At 57.6% G+C, this 18419-nt stretch overlaps 6 protein-coding genes across 6 annotated transcripts; 2 read left to right on the forward strand and 4 right to left on the reverse strand.

Annotated features, from left to right (window-relative positions):
* Positions 1-56: 56 nt before the first annotated feature.
* On the reverse strand, positions 57-1839 carry IE81DRAFT_161013 (hypothetical protein). Its single transcript, XM_025510533.1, has 2 exons — positions 1158-1839; positions 57-1081 (listed from the first exon to the last, which is right to left on the reverse strand). The coding sequence occupies exons 1-2, from the start codon at positions 1661-1663 to the stop codon at positions 121-123; spliced, it is 1467 nt and encodes a 488-aa protein (XP_025368856.1). The 5' UTR covers positions 1664-1839; the 3' UTR covers positions 57-120.
* An 889-nt stretch (positions 1840-2728) lies between these two features.
* IE81DRAFT_367303 (hypothetical protein) lies at positions 2729-8232 on the reverse strand. Its single transcript, XM_025517070.1, has 13 exons — positions 8015-8232; positions 7409-7944; positions 7281-7340; positions 5892-7132; positions 5767-5833; positions 5669-5702; positions 4838-5598; positions 4683-4782; positions 3784-4617; positions 3478-3714; positions 3191-3387; positions 3073-3124; positions 2729-3012 (listed from the first exon to the last, which is right to left on the reverse strand). Exons 1-13 carry the CDS (start codon positions 8165-8167, stop codon positions 2926-2928), a joined length of 4359 nt encoding a protein of 1452 aa, XP_025368857.1. The 5' UTR covers positions 8168-8232; the 3' UTR covers positions 2729-2925.
* A 335-nt stretch (positions 8233-8567) lies between these two features.
* Positions 8568-9749, forward strand: IE81DRAFT_291563 (hypothetical protein; the record flags this gene model as incomplete). The annotated part of the gene is made up of 2 exons (XM_025511906.1): positions 8568-9097; positions 9215-9749. 2 exons carry the CDS (start codon positions 8568-8570, stop codon positions 9747-9749), a joined length of 1065 nt encoding a protein of 354 aa, XP_025368858.1.
* Positions 9750-11332: 1583 nt separating this feature from the next.
* On the reverse strand, positions 11333-13328 carry IE81DRAFT_291485 (putative high-affinity glucose transporter; the record flags this gene model as incomplete). The annotated part of the gene is made up of 5 exons (XM_025511904.1): positions 11333-12101; positions 12166-12576; positions 12693-13078; positions 13150-13218; positions 13281-13328. The coding sequence occupies 5 exons, from the start codon at positions 13326-13328 to the stop codon at positions 11333-11335; spliced, it is 1683 nt and encodes a 560-aa protein (XP_025368859.1).
* Positions 13329-14664: 1336 nt separating this feature from the next.
* Positions 14665-15651, forward strand: IE81DRAFT_161229 (hypothetical protein). Its single transcript, XM_025510534.1, has one exon. It carries the CDS (start codon positions 14762-14764, stop codon positions 15290-15292), a length of 531 nt encoding a protein of 176 aa, XP_025368860.1. The 5' UTR covers positions 14665-14761; the 3' UTR covers positions 15293-15651.
* On the reverse strand, positions 15190-18327 carry IE81DRAFT_314889 (RabGAP/TBC). The gene is made up of 8 exons (XM_025512518.1): positions 17310-18327; positions 16804-17238; positions 16668-16738; positions 16387-16581; positions 16201-16315; positions 15829-16139; positions 15516-15694; positions 15190-15444 (listed from the first exon to the last, which is right to left on the reverse strand). Exons 1-8 carry the CDS (start codon positions 18181-18183, stop codon positions 15402-15404), a joined length of 2223 nt encoding a protein of 740 aa, XP_025368861.1. The 5' UTR covers positions 18184-18327; the 3' UTR covers positions 15190-15401.
* Positions 18328-18419: the final 92 nt, after the last annotated feature.

Here is an 18419-nt window from a genome sequence, read left to right on the forward strand (position 1 = left end):
CAGGGCGAGTCGAGATTGGAAGGCGCATTGTGGCCAGGTGTTGCATTCCAGTCAAAGTGCCTGTATTGGAACATCATAACAATAGCAGTAGCGTGCACAACTTTCACACCGCACAGAGTTTTACCGCTTCGGAGCGTCATTAGCATCCTCTACGCTCAAAAGCTTTCTGAACAGTTCCAGCTCTTCCCTTTTGATCTTGTAGCCTTCCACATCTTCGTTTGGAAAGTCACGATTCCTGACAGCTGCGACGTAAGCTCGAACAGCTGCGATCCTAATGGAGCCAAGCGTCGCTCCACCAGTGGCTTGCGCCGCAAAGTTGCGCACGAATTTGGGTGGACGAGGAGTCTCGGCGTGGGGAAGCGGCAGGGGCATGTTTGACGAATGGTCAGAGGTCGGCTCTCCAAGACCAGCAAGCACGTGAGCCGGACCTGTCAGATCGCCAAGGATATCGTTGATCACGAGCACTTGTCCATCCGTTGCTGGTCCAGCTCCTATGCCGATCGTAGCAAAACCGACTCTTTCGCTGATTTCCTTGGCCACCTTGTTCGGCACGCATTCCACCACTCCGGCGAAACAGCCAGCTCTGTCTAGCGCTCGAGCATCTCTGACGATGCTGATCGCCTGCTCCGCAGTCCTTCCTCTCAGCGTCAAACCTGACAATGCGGCTGCTCGTTGAGGTTGAAGTCCTATATGCGCCATCACTGGAATGCCAAAATCTGTCAAGCGCTCGACTAGAGGCACGATTTCTTGTCCTCCTTCTATCTTGACCCCATCCGCTCCACCTTCCTTGATCAGCGCCAGCGCATTCTTCACTCCCTCTTCAACACTCGCAAAGAAGGATCCAAATGGCATGTCGGCGATGACAAGAGGAAGAGCTGGTCTGCCCTCGCCCGACAAGAGGGGCGAAGAGAGTCCTCGAACGACAGTCTGGATGTGGTGCACCATCGCTGGGACTGATAAGCGTTGCGTCGATCCATGGCCAAGTCCCACGTTGGCCAGCGAGTCGCCGATCAGACAAATGTCAATATCGGCCGAGCGATGCGCTAGTGCGGTTGGATAATCATACGCCGTAAGGACAGTTCTGAATTGTACCCCGCAGAGGCGTCAGCAGTGGGTTGCCTCGGAGTATGGGATGTATGCTTCGGTTCATCACTCACATCGCTTGTCCGCGCCGCTTCATCTCGGCAATGTAATGCACAGTCTTGGGCGGAGGTGCTGAGACGGTTCGAGCGCCCTCGGATCTTCTGTGCGTATCCGACTGCGCAATGCTAGCGCTCACAGAGGCTGGTGATGGGTACATCGATGCGGAACCTGTATTCCTGTGCGCAGCTCCGACTTTCGCAGGAGGACCGGCTTGCCATTGCGGCTCATCTTCGGGCTGAGCAGTCCCAGCAGGCCAGAAGCTCGAGCTGGACGAGCTGGTGCTAAAGTCCTTTCGATTCGCACCACGGCGTGGACAAAGACTGGCGGCATGATCGCTGTGAAAACTCCTTTTGGCTCCACATCGAGTCGTTGCCGAGTGAGTCTGGGCGATGGGAGCGTTGCGAGTAGCGGACAAGGTGATGCAGGATCCGCTGGCTGCTGCGTTGCTCGAGGTGGATGCGGCGCTCTGTTCGCCGAGCCATCGGAGAGCGGCCCTTGAAGCTCTTTGAGAGGTTGACATTTCTGGAAGGGTGTCCGACCAGATGTGTTGGTCGTGTGCGCACTACCGATCCGATCCGTGATTGTGGTGGACAACACCACGACTTGCCTGCTGACCCCCGCAAGTGGATGTGAAGACGAAGAGGTGGAGGCGGTGGAAATGGAAGCTAATACTCTTGACTGTTGCTCTTGGGCGCGGCTTTTTTTCGCGGCGGGCAGAGGCTGCAGCAGGAATAGTTAATTGACGTTGGACGCGTCGGAGTGGGGGGCAGGGGATCGACACGCGCTACTACTGCTGTCTTGGGTGCCGACGATACTTGGGCAATCGCTAGTCAGAGTCTGTTTGAAATCGAATCACGATGCAACTAATAATGTCATATCGTGGGCCAGTCGAGTGTGAGCTGTGAGCGCAATCGACGCGGCATGCCAAGCTCGGTGTTGATCGGACTTTCTGGTGACTGACTGCGTGTTGACAAGCAATCACCATCGTGAACTATGTGGGAGCGACTGGTGCAAATCCCAACGCTACGGCGCGCTGCTTTAGCTTTATCACGCATTCAAGCCAAGTGGAACGCCGAGCTACAAGTCAGCTCATAGCGAGTCATATCAAGCTGATCGAGCAGCAGCGAGCCTCACCGGCTCCAAACTTGCCGGTGCTTGCCGTTCGTTGGTCGAGTCAGAGACGTCGCGCGCGCGGAGAACGGCATTTTGACGTGATTTGAATTCATGCTTGAACACCGATGAAGTCGGCGGGTCGGGAGTGCGTGACTTTAACACCGTTCATCATCATCATCCAAATGTCTGTCTGTAATTGACTCGATCAGCACACTCGAAGGACGCTGCTGATGACGCCTGCTATGATGCATGCTCAGCTGACTGCGTGGAAATGCATGTTGAGCGTCCCACTCCAGCAGCGTCCGCTCGAACCAGATTCGCGGGGCGCGGACTCGTGACTTGCGGGGCGCGCGCCCTCGCGGCGTTTCCTCCGTACGACCGCGCGGATTGTGTTTGCAGCGCGGCGCTCGTCCACTCGATGCGTGCAAGACTTCACAAAGACGATCGCAAACATGCCGTCGAGACTTACGAAGCTGCTTCAACAATTGCCACAGGTTGCGCATTGATGAGACCAGGGCCGCCGGGCGCAAAGACGGGGGCTATGTATTGTACTATACAAATGTGTGCTGTGGTGGATTGGAGCGGATGCGAGGCCATGCCGGAGATGGTGCAGTAACGGGAAGATATGTTGTTGGGCGTCTCGAAGCATCGGTCAAGGTGCTTTGCAAGCTATGCCTGTACACCAGCGGTGGGCGCGGACTCTGGCTTGTAGTCTTGGAGCTGCGTTGACAAGAGAAAGTTCTCGTCACGAAGGATCTAAAGGGGGCCAGAGTGAGCGCGCGTGCCACCTGTCGCTTCGAAATCAGCAACGCTCACCGTTGTCCAGCTATCGATGATGCCGTCGGTATAGCGAGCAGAAAACGAAAGTCTGCGTGGCGTTTTTGGGCATCAGCGATCGCGATCCGGGCGTTAGCAAAAGGCATGCGTGGCTCACGAGAGACCAGTCATGAGACCGATGTTTGCAATGCGAAGCATCTGCGCTTCGCTGCCGACGACTCCCAAAACGTTTGTCAGGGTAACAACGACGAGGATAGGCACCACGATGAAGCTCGTGAGCGAAGCAATCACGGGCAGAAAGACGTGGATCGTGGCATGTCTAGGTCGTGGTCTCCGAACGCCAGAGGCTTGGAGCTAGAGGTGGCGAGAGGGGGTGGCGAAGAGTACGTGCCGTCAGCCACGAGCAAGCGGTAGGCGTTAGAAGTGTGTGCGAAAGTGGCTCACCGTATCCACCGAGGTCAAAAAGTCACGGACAAGAGACCGAAAACCTGGAGTCGCTTCGCCTTGCCGCTGGTGCAGCAGGAGCACGCAACGTAGTCCAAAAACGGCAATCCTTTGCTGTAATAGCCCAGTAGCCCATGCATACGCTAGCGAGTGCTCCGATAGCTTGTGCATGCGCAACGTCGAGCCAATGTAGATGTCAATGACCAGACCAAGCAGAGTCGGCGTGATGATGCCAAACTTGGCAGTCGAAGGCTTGGCCTCGTCAGCATTGCTCGCAGCAGGCACGCGCTCTGAATGGTCACTCACAGCTACGATGATCCAGAGACGACTTGCCGCACGCTGGGCGATCGTGCTTGCTCGTGAGAGGAACGGCCGCCAACGGAATGTGCCAGCCCGGCGCCGACGCGCGCATCGGGCGATTTTCGAACCAAGGATAGTCGCCATGGTGCAAAGCGCTAGTCCGAGCGAATAAGTGTAAAAGTCGTGCAGAGGAGCAAGTCCTGTCCGAGAGACGACCGCTCGGCCGGCGTGGAGCGGTAGGGTGAGGCTGATGACGATGCAGACACAGATCGTTATCCACAGCGTGGACAAGACCGAGATGAGGCGATAGCGGAAGCGCGTAGGGAGCTTGAGTTTGAGATACTTGGGCTTGACGGTCATCGGTTCGGCGGCACGAGCTTGCGCGTCTCTGGCTGCGCGGCCTGCTTCCGTCAGCGGCTCGCCCTCGGCGTCAGTCCAAATCAAAAGCGGACCAGGAACCATGGTGTCGCTGTCCGGCACTCGGGCCCAGACCCCATCCGCGATCGGTTCTGCGTCTTCCTGCGCCCCAACGAGGTACTGCCCGAGACCATAGTAGGTGGAGGTTGCCGTCCACCATTTTTTGGCATACGTCTTGAAAATCGCTTCCGGCTTGCACGCCTTTACTACCGGCTTGAGGAGAAAGAGGAGTGCGAGAAGGTCAAAGGGCAGCGGCGAAATGGCCTCATGAGGGCGCCACATCAACGGCAAGAAGCCGCGAAGACAGTAGCGCGTAAAGTAGACGGCGCATCCGACCGTAGACGAAAGCACCGTCGCGTAGAGACATGCGGAAATGCCAATCTTTTTGAGCTGGAGGAAACTGCGGCGCTCGATGATTTCGCGCTGGCATTGCGAGGGTGTCAGTATTCTACGTCCAGAGATGCGCGCGCCTTCCACATCACACGTACAATGGGTTGAAAAGCTGGATCGTCGCCGTTGCGAATCCAGCACATGACGCCAGGACGCAGCATGGATCGAGTGGTGCTGATGAATTGGGCGAATACGTACCTGTTGCAGAACAAAATTAGCAGCACGTCGGACGCGAGGCCTCGCAGACACTCACATCCACAGCGTGCCTGCGACCCAAGTAGTGAAGCCGATGGAGAAAGGAGCGCTTTGAAAATGCCTCCAGCGAGTGACCATCGTGACGCCTTCCCACAAAGGCATGGTGCAAAGGTCCAAGAGCACGCCACATCCTAGAGGGAAGCATACAACTTCGATGACGGTAAAGAGAATGACTTTCAAGAGGAGCAGTTGTTGGTCCAGATGCCTCTTGAGCCACTTGGCGTTGAAGCGCGAAAAGGCTGCAGAGTCGATGTATGATTGCAGTGTGATGAGGCCGAGCCAATGAAGCCAGCCTACGAGGACGCAGAACAGTCGGTCTGAGAGACTGTCGCCTTGAGTCTTGGCTTGGAGTCTGGTGTAGATGCGAATTACGGCGGCGGTGATGGTGAAGAGCACGGATTCGATGGCTGAATCTGCTCGGAAGGGCAAGACGTCGCCGACGAGTTGGCCAACTTTCTCCATGCTTTGCTTTACCTTGGCGGGCATGCTGAAGCGCAGAGGTAGATTTTGCGATTGCAGAATAGCTGCTGGTGCTCTGCGGGTCAGATGACTTGCCCGACTTGCCACCTCGGAAATCCAGTCGCCGATTTCAGAGGTGGTCCTCGCTGTTGGCTTCTCTTGCGCGACACTGGCAAGATGTCTGGTAGCCCTTGCGATGATAAAGTCGAAGAGCGGGTCTGTGATCTTTCTCACTAGATGGATAGGGTATGCTATCATGTGAACCAGGTTAACACCTAGCGCAGTGGTGCGACCAACCACCTGCGTGACGGTAAGTGCGGCGTCAGCACCACGCAGCACCACACAGCGTGCATTTGCTCAACACACTCACGAATGGGACTCCGACAAAGATCATGAGCACAAAGCTGAACGGAGTGTGGACAAGATCAGGTATTCGCTCCGCACGCGAGTCTCGCTGCAGGACCTCACCTGCACAGGACCAGCATCATCGCAACATTGCCTGCAAGCGTCGCCAATGGGCCACGCATACCGATCGCTAGAGCAAGCGCAGGTGCGGTAAGAAAAAGCAAAGACGTACGCGTCGCGCAACTCACCTTCCATGATGCCTTCCAAGTCCTCGTCAAGTGGGATGCCATCCGCGTCGTTGTCTTCGACGTCCTCCCACACGTCGACATTTAGAGCTGCACCAAGTCCCAGTCCTGCATCGACCCCAGCGTTGGCGTTCGCGAGGGGCGCTGCAGCTCCAAGATCAGGGACCTGCTCCTGGGGCGCCGCATCTTCTGGCGCGTCGTGTTGTGCAACGCGGGCAGAGTCTTCCGAGATGCTGGCACGGTGAGTAGATGCGGCACTGCAAGCGAGAGAATCGCCCACATCGGCAGCTTTTGACGACGAGTCGGTAGAGTTGCCATCGTGAAAAACGTCAGACTCGCTCGCATCGACGGGGAATGAAGGTTGCGAGCCGTCGTTGTGGTTGCTGATCAGATTCGCAGAGGGCGACGAGACGTCATCAAGGCTCGCTCTGCCTTTGCCTTTGTTCGGTAGGTCTTCGTTGCCAGAGCTCACGACGTCCGCATCTTCTGGAAACGCGCTCCTTGCCGAAGTACTGCTAGCGCTGGATACTTGCCACTCATCGCTCCGAGTGTCGGGTCGCGCGCGCGTCGGTGCTGCTCGCGCACCTCGCGTCTCATCCAAGCTAGCCACGCCGGCCTCGAAGCTGTCCTTTGGAGTGCTGGTGACAGAACGGTCCTCTGCAGGCTCGGCGGAAGTCGAAGGTTGAGCTTGAGCTCCTTCGCTGGTCGGCATGAAGCGCCTCAAGCGCAGAGCGCGCGCTCGCAGCAAATCGTCTGCAGGGTCCCCCGTGTCTTCTGGGCTAGAGTGAGAGGTGGGACCTGGGCTGCTGCTAGATGCTGAATGTCGACCATCGTCGATAGGGGACTCGGGTTGCCGTGCAGCCTCTTCTCCGCCATTTCCTGCTCTCTGGTGCGCGTCATTGCCACGAGCTCTGGCCGCAAGCGCCATCGCAACAGCTTGGGCTCTTCGGCGTTCCAAAGCTTCGGCAGTCGGCATGCCATCGGCCCCTACCTCCGGTTGCCCCACTGCTTCGTTTTGCGCGGCCCCGTCGATGGCTCCGCGGATGGGCCCGCGAGGTGGGGGAACGCGCTCCACCATTCCTTCGGCTAGACGGAGTTGCCTAAGCAGTTCTTGGCGAGCTCGATGTTCGTCCGGTGCACCTGCAATAGGTGCTTGCGCAGGCGCTGCTACATCGGCCAACTCCTCAATGGGCTGCGCAGGTGTGTGCTGCATCACCCACTCTCTGAAGAGAAAGACGGCGACGCTGAAAAGAGGGGATGGGGAATCCGATCAGCGGAGGATGGGTCTGTGATTTGGGAGCACCAAAGACGAGCATCACAGACGAGCACCAAAGACGAGCACCAAAGACGAACACCACAGACGAGCACCACAGACGAGCAGCAAAGACTCACAAGATGACCACAACCACGCAAGTCAGCAATTGCCCCTCAAAGGTGTCGCGCGCTAGAACCCTGAAGCGGCCTCGCAGTGGTTGTCAGCGTTTGCGTCACAAGTCCGGCCTTGCCCCCATCCCACTCACCTCATCATCGCGGCAAAGTGAGGTTTGCTGGCTTTGATGTGCGCGCGAACACCATCAAAGAAGCTCTTAGCAAGCGCTGCCATCGTGAAGCGAGGGGCTACGACAGAGGTGCCGTAAGCGCGCGTGACGTTTGCGAGCTCTAGGCGGAGCTCCGTAATGTTGGCTGTGAATTGATCAGCGAGCTCCTTTAGGGCTGCTGGGCTGATTGTGGTCGCATTGGTGATGTTCCTACGAACGACTGCCTGCCTGGCAGGAGGCGCCTCCAGCAGCACCCTCCAAGGAGCAGCTTCCCCACCGACAAAGCACCAAGCGATGGCATCTCCCAGCCAAAAGTATGCCCTCCAGGTGTAGATGTTTGCGAGCGGTAGAAACGCCAGCCATGCCAAAGCGACTAGCAGAGCTCGAGACGTTGTGCGTACAAATGTGAGGATGCTTCGCAGAGCTTGCTTGACGTACAGTCGGGTGGGCAGCTTGCTCGGCATGCTCGGCGAGTATCGCTTGTGAAAAGCGAATGCATGGCCGCACAGCTCGCAGTGCTGTGGAGAAAGAGTGGATCATTATCGTGTCAGAAGGAGGCGATCGCCCAGCCATGCACGCACCGCTCACCTTCTTTTTAGAGTGATGCAGCCATTCGACCAGACAATCCGAGTGAACATATTGTATGCTGCCGCTGCACTTGCAAGGATGAAAGAGCGGAGCATCCTCCTCTGCCCCGCTCCTGCATATCCTACAAGTTTGCTCCTCCGTAGTGTCCGACATCTTCTACAGCGAGCTCGAGTGCGGCGATACAAATGTTGGTAGCGGGCAGGTGATGGTGTGGAGCGTCACAGCGACGGTAGCCCGCGAGCCGAGCTCAAGATGCGATGATCATCACGCGGCTTCTGCGCGTCAAATTCGCTCGATCGATCGATCGCTTTCGCGCGCGCAGCAACGCCGCCGCGACCAACAGTCACGAGTCACGAGTCACGAGTGCTCCTCGCACGTGCATTCACATTCAAGATTCGCGAGTGATGAATTCGCAAAAACGACTTGACTGCCTCCCCGTCTCGATCTGCATCTGCGACCACCGTTGCGATGGCCATGACTGCAACACTCGGAGCGCAACGTGAAGCGCGGCGTGTAGATCACAAAGCACCCACTCACGACTTTCGGTGACGCGATGAAGCGCGATCCCGACCGAGCTTCAGACTTGGTGGAGAAACTCATTGGCGAGAGACCGACGCATTGCGCGCGCTTAAAGACGCTCTGGGCAGGCTACGGCACAATCTACTCCGTCACGCTCAAGCGCGGCCCATCCTTGATCCTCAAGCACATTGATCCACCAGACATTTTGGGAGAAGATCACGACGAGTCCGACGCACGCAAGCTCCTGTCGTACGCAGTCGAGGAGCACTTTTACTCGCGCTTGTCCAACAGGCTCCCCGCGCAATGCCCAGTCCCAAAATACATCGCCTCTTGCAAAGACGGCGAGAGGGGCTTGGCGCTTCTCATGCAGAACGTCAAACAGGACTATCCGATCTTGGCCGAAGCTCGCGGCGAGCTGACGGAAGAGCAGACGATGCAAGCGATACACTGGCTGGCGCGCTTTCACCAACACTTTGAGCATCATCAGGACGCAGAGCCATGTCCCACACCCGCAGCTGCATCTCAATGGTGCGGAGGGGGCGTGTGGAAGAGGGGTGGCTACAGGTGAGCGAGCTTTGTGTTGCGTCCACTCTGACTGTGCCCAGCTCACGTGGGCTACAGGTGAGCGGGGTCTATGTTGCGTCCTCTGTGCTCAGCTCACGTGGCGTTGATCTCGAACAGCTACCTATCGACTCGCTTAGAGGAGCTCGCGGCAATCCCGGCGTCGAGCGAATGGGCGGTGTTCAGGGACACTGGCCTAGCGGAAGCCCTGGACAATTTCCTCTCTGCTCCCGATCAAGTCGGCCGCACGTTGCTCCACGGAGACGTCAAGGCTGCCAATCTCGCTTTCAAGCATCCCAAAGATGCAGCTCAGGATCCATCAGGTGGCGTGCTCGCATACGACTTCCAGTACACAGGTTTCTCGTTGGGCGTGACGGATCTGGCAAAATTCCTGCAGTCCTCCGTGCCGAGCGGACTGCTCTCACCGGGCAACGAGGAGAGGGTCTTGCGCAAGTACCATGAACTGCGAGGTGGGGAAGCTTGGCTACCTTGGCCATTGTTCTGGGAGCAGTGGGAGGTGGCCATACTGGATTGGGCAAGGTTCATGGCGGGTTGGGGCTGGTGGGGGAACGAGAGATGGCTGAAACAGCGTGCTCGCGAGCTGCTGCGCCGACCCGGCTGGCAGGCAGACTTCTTGAAGAAGTGGGCATCTTGATCGAGCTCAAGCACTGCAAATCAGATAGGTCCTGCCGACTTCCTCTCGAGTTTGTGGGCTAAAGAAAGCTTTCTGAGATTGCTTTCTGTTCTAGGTGGTAAGAAGGCCAATTCTCCTGGCGCTCTCGCGCCTGTCTTTAGACTTGGGCCTTGCTCCCGGAATCGCGAGCGACGCAAAGCCGAAGTGCTACTGACGCATCGGAGCAACGTCACAATCGCGAGCTACTCTTGAAGCTCGACCATGTTCTACTTGAGCAGATCATCTTCGGCGTCTGCTGGCGGTCGGGGTCAAGGTTCCTTCCACCTCGCCAGCTTGGTTCAGGGTTGCGATAGTCTGGACACATGTCCCTAGATCGCATTTCTTGCCTCATTAGCGTAAGCTCTGCGTCAAGATTCGCCCAGCACTCACAACATCCGAAGCTGACTTTGCCTGTTTCTGCCTTTCGCGTGGTCGGTGCCAATTTTGCCTCTCTTGATTAGGACGAAGGCAACTGTGACACGTGTGCGGTCTACATCCAAAACTTGCAATCAGGTACATCGCCATCTTTCACATCAACCACTGGGAGATCACACATTGCGGACCATCTGGCTCATTCTACTGCTTTGAATGCAGAGCCAAGGGTCCTTCTGCAAAAGAATTAGCTGCATAAGCTGGCGGTCAGGCAAGAGTAGCCTGATCTAGGCTTCTTAATCTACACAATAAGATTCACGTGATTCGTGATTCGTGATTCGATTCACGATTCATCAGATTCGTGATCTCGTACAGCGACGCCGATTTGTGCGCAGAGAGCGCCTAGGCCCGCATGGTGCAAAGGTGGAGGGGTGAACGATCGCAATAATCACGAATCGTGAGGACTTGCAAGAGCAGGGATCTTTCCCCTTCCCGCCTCGTGCATGCCACTTAACTTGTGTGCGTCCACATAGTTTGCCTCATCGCGAATCGGCGCCTTGTAAATGAAGCAGACGATGAGCACGTGATGCTCTCACACACGCATCCATTTGCGTATATATAGTCTTGAGTCGTGAGTGATGTATCAGAGTCGCCCTCATTTGTGATTCCATATCATGAAAATCACGCGCATCATCTATTGGCGACAGCAGTGTGAGTCTGATAAACGAATTCTGCTCTATATGTAATCAGCAAGACTCTTGAGGGAGCACATGTGAATCAGAAATTAGTCTTGGATCAATCAGTCACAGTGCGCGGTCGAAAGTCCGTGTAAAAGCTGCGCCTGGAGCCGCAACGCGGTCGCCCGCATCTCACAGGTGTCACCACTACATTGAAGCACCCGTGCTAGAGCCAAGACGTCATCACATCACTGAGCTCAATCCGTCGACAGTCGTGAAGTTCGTATTCCAATGTGCGTTTCAAGCCGTTTGTGAAATTTGGCAAGGCGCACGCGACGTCAGGCAACGAAGCTCGTAAAACGTAAAGAACATGTGAACGGTGGTACAAAGATGCGTAGCACAGGTCTCGGGCAAAGGTCTCTCTTCGAGCCGTAAAGGGACGTGAGCGCTGTGATCTCTTCGGGGTATGGACGGACTAGAAGCGCCGTCGAGATGCAACAGAAATTGCACGGTCGTTTATGCAAGTTCTTTTTTCTCCGAGCCCGGAGACTCGGGAGTCTGAGGACCGGCATTGGGTGCCTTACCAGCGTCGACGGTGAGGTCTCCACGGGCAACCGCCTGAGCGAGATCGTCGGCTCTGTGAACGTCGTTGAGCACTTGGGAGCTTCGCCAGGCTGGAACGTTGGACTCGAATATCGCTGCGATTTCCTCCAGTGTCTTTCCCTTTGTCTCGGGGAATGCCAAAAAGACGTGAATGAACATCATCACGTTGAAGGCAAAGAAGAGGAAGTAGGCGCCCATTGCCCGCAAATTCCTGAAGGCTGGTGGGACGAAGTAGCTCAAAGCAAAGTTGAACATCCAGTTTCCTGCGGCAGATATGGAGCCGGACTTGGCCCTCAGACGTTGGACGGGAACCTCGGAGGGGTAGACCCAAGAGACGGGTCCCCAGGTTGGAGCGTAGGAGGCGACAAAGAGGTAGGTGAATGCGATCATCGCTCTTCCTGACGCGCCTCCAGCCGGCAGTCTCCAGCTGACAGTGTCGGGAAGGTCGGCGTTGATTGCGAGGGAACGGTCGACTGGTCCACCGCAAGTGGCGAGGATGATGCCGTTGATGAGCATGCAGGCACCCATGAGCGCGGCTCCGATGAGGAGCGTGGGACGACGACCCCAACGGTCGAGGTAGATGAGTGCGGGCACGGTCATGACGACGTTGATGGCGTACTGGATGCTCGATGACTTGGTGTTGGACTCTGTATCGGAGATGCCGGCCATTTGGAAGACGTATCTGGGGAGTGCGGATCGGTCGTGTTAGGATGGTGTTCGCGCGTGCGGTTCACGCTAGCACTCACCCAATGTAGTACATCATGACGTTCATGCCGGTCAATTGACTCCAGACTTGGGTGAAGAAGACGAGATGGGTACGGTAAAGTTGACGTCCGCGGAAGAGGTCGAGGTAGCCCGTGCCTTCACCGCTCTCGAGCTGCATGTTCTCCTTGATGAGCTCAAACTCGGCCAGGACCTTGGGGTCGCTAGCATCGCCATTGGCGTGCACAAGAGCGAGAACGTCCAAGGCGTCTTGGTAGCGAGCGTTCTTGGCCAGATAACGAGGGCTTTCGGGTAGAAGAGGGAGCATGCCCATGATGAAGATGGCGGGGATCATTTGAAGTCCCCAGGGAAGTCTCCATGTGATCGTGTTGCGACCGTCTTGGTCTGCGGCGTAAGAGCATCCAAGACTGATGTAGTAGAACACCATGATGCCCCTAGAGAGAGAGAGAGAGGGAGGGAGGGAGACGGAACGAAGGGTAAGCGCTGCACAACCAGGCGTGCAAATCGCATCTCAGCGCCCGCGGCACCGGCGCGCAGTCCCCACGCTCACCAAGTGATGGCCCATTGCTGTGCCGAGACGACGCGACCGCGAATGTGGGAAGGAGACAGCTCGGCGAGGTAGAAGGGGACCGTTGCAGAGGCGATACCGACGCAGATACCATTGATGAAGCGACCGACGACGAGCATACCAATGTTTTGAGCTGCGCAGCTGAGAATAGAGCCTACGAGCCAGAAGCAGCAGGCAATGAAGAGAGCAGCACGCCTTCCGAATCGGTCGGCGAGAGCACCGGCGGAGAGGGCGCCGATGAGACTTCCTCCTGGCATGGCGGCAGTGATGCCGCCTTGCAGAGTAGCGTTAGGACCTTCGGAGATGAGCCATCCTTCCTGACCAGGCTTCAAGCTGGGGTTGACGGCACTGTCACCGTGAAAGTAGACCTGCGGAATGAAAAAAGTCGAGGCAATTGTTGAGTCTGTGCGCGCGTTGTCTCGCGCGACGCCCTACTGACCTTGTAGTTCTCAGTGACGAGGATAGCGCTCATGGACGCAATGTCGAATCCAAAGAGAATGCCGCCAATCTATCGGAGCACGCACGCGACGATCAGCGATGATTCTCACGCTCGTCGCTCGCCGTACTCACGCAAGCAAAGGCGGCGATTGCGTAAGGGCTGCGGATCTTTGGCGTCATGATGGGCGGTGCGGAAGGGGTGGTGCGACGGTTGGAAGGGGAAAGAGAGACTTGACCGGAGTGCGCGCGCCTAGGTCGCTCATCTCGGGACACCCCGACGTGCTCTTTAAGGCTTTTTTGATGCCGTGCCCTGCGCGCGTCGTTGATTCTCCCTTCTCCGCGCGTTGCTGGCCCGCTTACAGATGGGGACAAAGATAGCACACTGTTGAAGTGCATGCAGATCGCAATGGGGGGGCCAACTCCGCGCTCCGCCACACCCGTTGCTATCTTGATCGTGACTGCGTTGGTGCGCGATGCGCCTGCTTTTTCTCCAGCCTAGCTGCAGCACCGCGCTCGACTCCTAGCTCTTCTGTCCTCTGACTGGGTGCCATGCAACTCACGACTGTCTCCTGATGGCACGTCCTCATGCGCAGCTGCAGGCAAACGCCTTATTTTGTGTCGATGGCCCGCAGCAGCAGCAGCAGCAGCGGCGATGAGTGCTTGCATGGTGAGAGCTCATCGGCCGCGCACGAGTTTGACCATCATTTTGCTCGACCGCGTGGTGGAAATGCTGATGTGGACAAAGTTTTGGGCGCTTGCTCAATTAAAGCAGGGGCGGCGCGCGGGTGCACGAAGCGGCAAACTCGCGCAGATATTCCACGAGGTCGCGTGCGTATCTTAATTGCGATGCGCATCAGAAGACAGGTCCGCGAGGGCCAGCTACTGCGACTGCGTGTGTCAGCACGTCTCATCGCAAAATGAGGGGGCCGGCCGCTGACCATTGCTCGGCAGGGCTCGCTCGTCGAAATGTGGGGTAGGCGAACTGGCAGCACGGACCTGTTCAGCTGAATTCCTCTGGCCGGGATGGGAGTAGGTAGGTGCTGTATAGGCGCACGACGTGCGAGTGCGCGGCAGTCGGCGCAACCGCCGAACCTATTCGGCAAAGAGGGAACTACAGTCGTGAGTGTGACTTGTCAAATGTTGCTGATTGTGCTGCTGCTGCTGCGCCGCGCGCGCCACCTTGAGGCTTTTAGAGCGAGGCCGGGGGTCTACGCTAGGAACACCCTAGCGCGATCCGTTAGCGTTAGCTGCAGCACTTGCGCGTTTTAACCTCGGCGCGGGTGCAGCAGCAGCAGCAGCAGCTCTGAGGGTGTTTCCCTGCTCTCTCTTTTGCGCACCGATATGCCGTTCGACCATTGTCACGGTCGGCTTTGCACGGCGATTCGCCACCGGCAAGGCCAGGCAGGCAGGCAGGCAGAAAAATCCAAGCCACATTCGAGAGAGAGCAACCAGCATTTGAACGAGACGGAACGTTCGGACCGACCAGAGTGTGAGTTGCCGCGCGGTCATCCGGCCGAGGCTGATCGCGATCGCGATCGCAATCGCAATCGCCGAGTCACGAGTCACGAGTCAGGAGTGTGTCCAGCCTGTGCGTGCGTGCGCTGCTCTGCTGGATGCGGGCAAGAGCGCCGGCGGCAATTAAGCAAGAACTCGTCGTCTTTTCCCTCCTCTCTGCCCCACTGTTACCCCACATTGAGAAGCCGGAGCCCCTTGCGGTCCGCGACGCGCTGCCAAATTATAGCTCTCGCCGCGCGCGCGGTGACCTTTCATGCCTTCTCGCGCGATGGCGCCTCCCCTTTCGCCTCGCCAGAGCGTGCGGGGAGAAGAGGGCATCGTACGCGCGTTTGCAAAGGCATTCGCGATCCCGCGGTCTCAAAGTTCATGTCATGCATGTATGCAGCATTTTCAAGCATCCCCCCGCCCGGTCTATGGTGTCACTCGCGAATGACATGACGAGTGATCACGCCGGCGCAACACAAAGTAGTCGTGCTGTCACGAATGCATGGGTACGGCCGGCATTGGCGCCGATCCAGCCGCGGGACGCACGGAATGTGTTGCATTCGCATTCGCATCAGCTACGGTCTGCGGTTCCTGCGTTTGTGCTCCCACCTCGAGCATCGCTATACAAGGACAGTCGCGCGTAAAAGGACCGGGGCGGGGAGAGGTGCTCCTCGCCAAGAGCGTCGCTCGGCAACCCCCTTTTGTGCTATGAACACCGCGGGCGATGAATTGACGCCAAGTTGGTTGTAGGCACTACTTTACAAGGTGGCCCGTGCCGCCAAACAGGCTCTTCTTCCTGCTCGTCGTCGATGGACGCAGGAATCAGCACAGACGTTGGCAAGCACGGCCGACCCTGCCTAGACTCACACAAAGGCGTCGCTCAGGAGCATCTCGGCATCCCTGTCGCTCCAATCACCCGTAGGCAAGCTTTGGAGGAACATGATGATGCCTTGGAAATCCATCTTGAGCAGCTCCGAGCTCCACTTGCTCAAAAAGACGCTGCACACGTAGAGGTGGAATTCGGAGAATGCGTCCGGCCCTTCCGCCTACGAAGCAAGAGCGAGGTAGTCAGTCGCAAGAGCGAAGTGGTCGGTCGCAAGAGCGAGGTGGTCAGACCACAACTCTCTCTCTCTCGCACCCCCAATCAGCGCTCGCGAGATGGTCAGCCGACCTCACTCACCAGATACGTGTCCCACATTCGGACGATGTTCCGAACGCTCATCTCTCGCATCAGCAAGCAATTCATCCACCTAAATGCAAACTGCATGTACTCTACACCCTGCTCCTCGAGGTGCGCATGCAGTGGCGGATCGATTCTCGCCACGAGAGCTGCCATCCGACGGACTTGTCTCTGTATGCCAGGTTGAGCAAAGATGTAATTATCCTGAATGCCATCGAGAAGCTTGGATAGACACCAAAACGTGTCCGCCTCCAACGCTTCCAATGCAGCTTCGGGCAGCATGGAAACGTCGTAGCTCTCCGGGTCACCGGCTGCGCACGAAGGGAGACGTCAGCGCGGCGCAAGAGCCACCTTCGCCGCCTCGCTACTCACAGATGTAAGCGCTCAAGAAGACCTCAAAGAAGGGAGTCGCCAAATCATTGATGCCTTGCACGTAGCCACTTGCTGGATGTCGAATGGCCCAAACGTAGAGGATTCTCTCGAGTGCCTGAATCGTGCAGGGGGTGAGCGTGCAGCGTGAGAGTCGTCCAAGCGATGCATGCAGACCTTCCCACTGACCCTCTGCGTCGCCTCTCGCTGCCAGAGGCTGATGCCCGGGTTCGTGCGGGGCACATCGATGCGTATCTGGTGCCAGATTGCCGCGTCCAGTCCCTCGTTGCCTCTTTGAAAAGCGAGCTTTGTACCTTGAGCATACTCTGACCTCTTTCGAGCCAACACGGATGCGCGGTGCGCTTTCGCTGGCGGCAAGTAGCCCTGTCGGGGGAGGTGGCGGTCGCGTCAGCTGCGACGACACCTTGAAGCCAAAAATGCGTCTATAATGCGCCCTCTTTCAGACTCACCAACAAGAGCTGCCATACCATGGGTCTCAGCTCCTCCGGCACGCCTTGCCATGCAAGCGCGCGCAGCTCATCTGCAATGACAATAGAGGGCTTGTCAGCCAGCGTCCATGGCCGATAACGTGCTGCCATTGCTCACCCATGGGCACGGTCTCGCTCGCCAAGCAACGCACGAAGCGCTCTCTCCGTCGCACCGTCCGATGGCTATTTGCTCTAGCAAGGCTCTGCTTCTCCTCGGACAGAGCAACAGCTGCGGACGCTTGAGCGTCTTCTTCCGCGCTCGGGAGATCCGTCTGGGAAGCTCCAAAGCCACCAGAAGCAAAGAGACCATCACCGCCCATACTGACCACGTCCACCTGCTGTCTTCTGCGAGAGGCTCCAGCAGCTGGTGATGCCAAAGGTGCGGCAGACGTGAAACTCGGACCTGCCAGAGCCGTCTCTGGAAGTATTCCGCTGCTTGCGGCCGCAAAGGTGGGTGGTCGCGCAGTGCTCGGTGTGCTGGGCTGCGTCGCAAAGGACAAGGGCGGATGCTTGGCCCAGTCCAGAGAGAGTCCAGCCAGCAGCGCTGTCGGGTCTGCGCGTGGACACGACGCGCGTCAGCTCACGTCGTTGTCCACATTTGACACACTCGCGCATCCCACTCACCCGTCATGACATTCTCCACGTCTCCTCGAAGACATTTCTGCATCTCTTCCCTCTCCTTTGCATTGGCTCTCTTTCCTCTGCCGTGCGCGTGCATACCACCTGCTCCGCTACTGCTTGCCTCGCTGTCCCTCCTGTGCTTCGCCCTCTCCGGCGACAAATCCTGACCTCTCGAGCCAGTGCCGTTGGCCGTAGCCGCTCTATGAATGGCAGCGGCTGCACTCGAGCCGACATCTGTTGGGGGCGATCCCGCGAGACTCCGGTCGCCCGTCCGATCAATTGGCGAATGAGAAGAAGATCGCGAGTCGAGACCATTGGTCGAACCAGTTCTGCTGCTGCTCCGGACTTCTGCCTCATCCACAGGTGAGCTTCGCTCATGCGATCCCACTCGGGAAGGGTCCACCACGGTCCAGCTTCCCACGCTGCTTGGTTGAGCACCGACTGGTGTGGATGTAGATGCGTTCGAAGCTCGTCCATTTGCACTCCTGAAGCTATTCATGCCTGCCGCCGACTGGAACGATCCGCCGCCTGGTCCCTTGCTTCCGGTAGGGATGGGGAAAGGGTGGGGTCTTGCGGGAGGTGCGTGTTTGCCCGTCGTCGTCGGCCGCGTTGGGCTCGACGTATCTTCCTCGCCTTTATCGCGTTGCTGCTGCCCACTATCGATTCGAGGTTTCGTCTCCGCCGTTCTCGTCCCTCTGCCTCTCGCCTCTCTCGACACGAAATCTTCGTCGTCCGAGTCTATTCCCCACGCATCATCTTCCCACGAGCCTCCGCCTCTCCCCTCTCGCCCTCGCGTTTCGGAGTAGGATCGACTAGAAACATTGCTGCTGCTGCTGCTAGAAGGCGGCCATGCTGAACGAGCGTTGGTCTTTGACATGGCTGAGAGCGCGACACGCGTGCGTGCGTGTGCGTGCGTGCGTGCGTGCGTGCGTGATGGGCCAATCTCGAATGCGCAAAAGATGTGTCAAGTGAAAGTCCAAAGCGAAGAAGCGAGATCGAGAGCACGCAAGCTCCAAGACCCGCTCCATTCGTGATTCAGATCGTGATCCAGCTCGACGTCTCTATTATATACACTCATCTGGCACGCACGCAGCCAGCGAACGCGGTGCACAA

This window comes from Ceraceosorus guamensis, assembly GCF_003144195.1.
Source record: "Ceraceosorus guamensis strain MCA 4658 unplaced genomic scaffold IE81scaffold_39, whole genome shotgun sequence".
NCBI classification, from domain to species: domain Eukaryota; kingdom Fungi; phylum Basidiomycota; class Exobasidiomycetes; order Ceraceosorales; family Ceraceosoraceae; genus Ceraceosorus; species Ceraceosorus guamensis.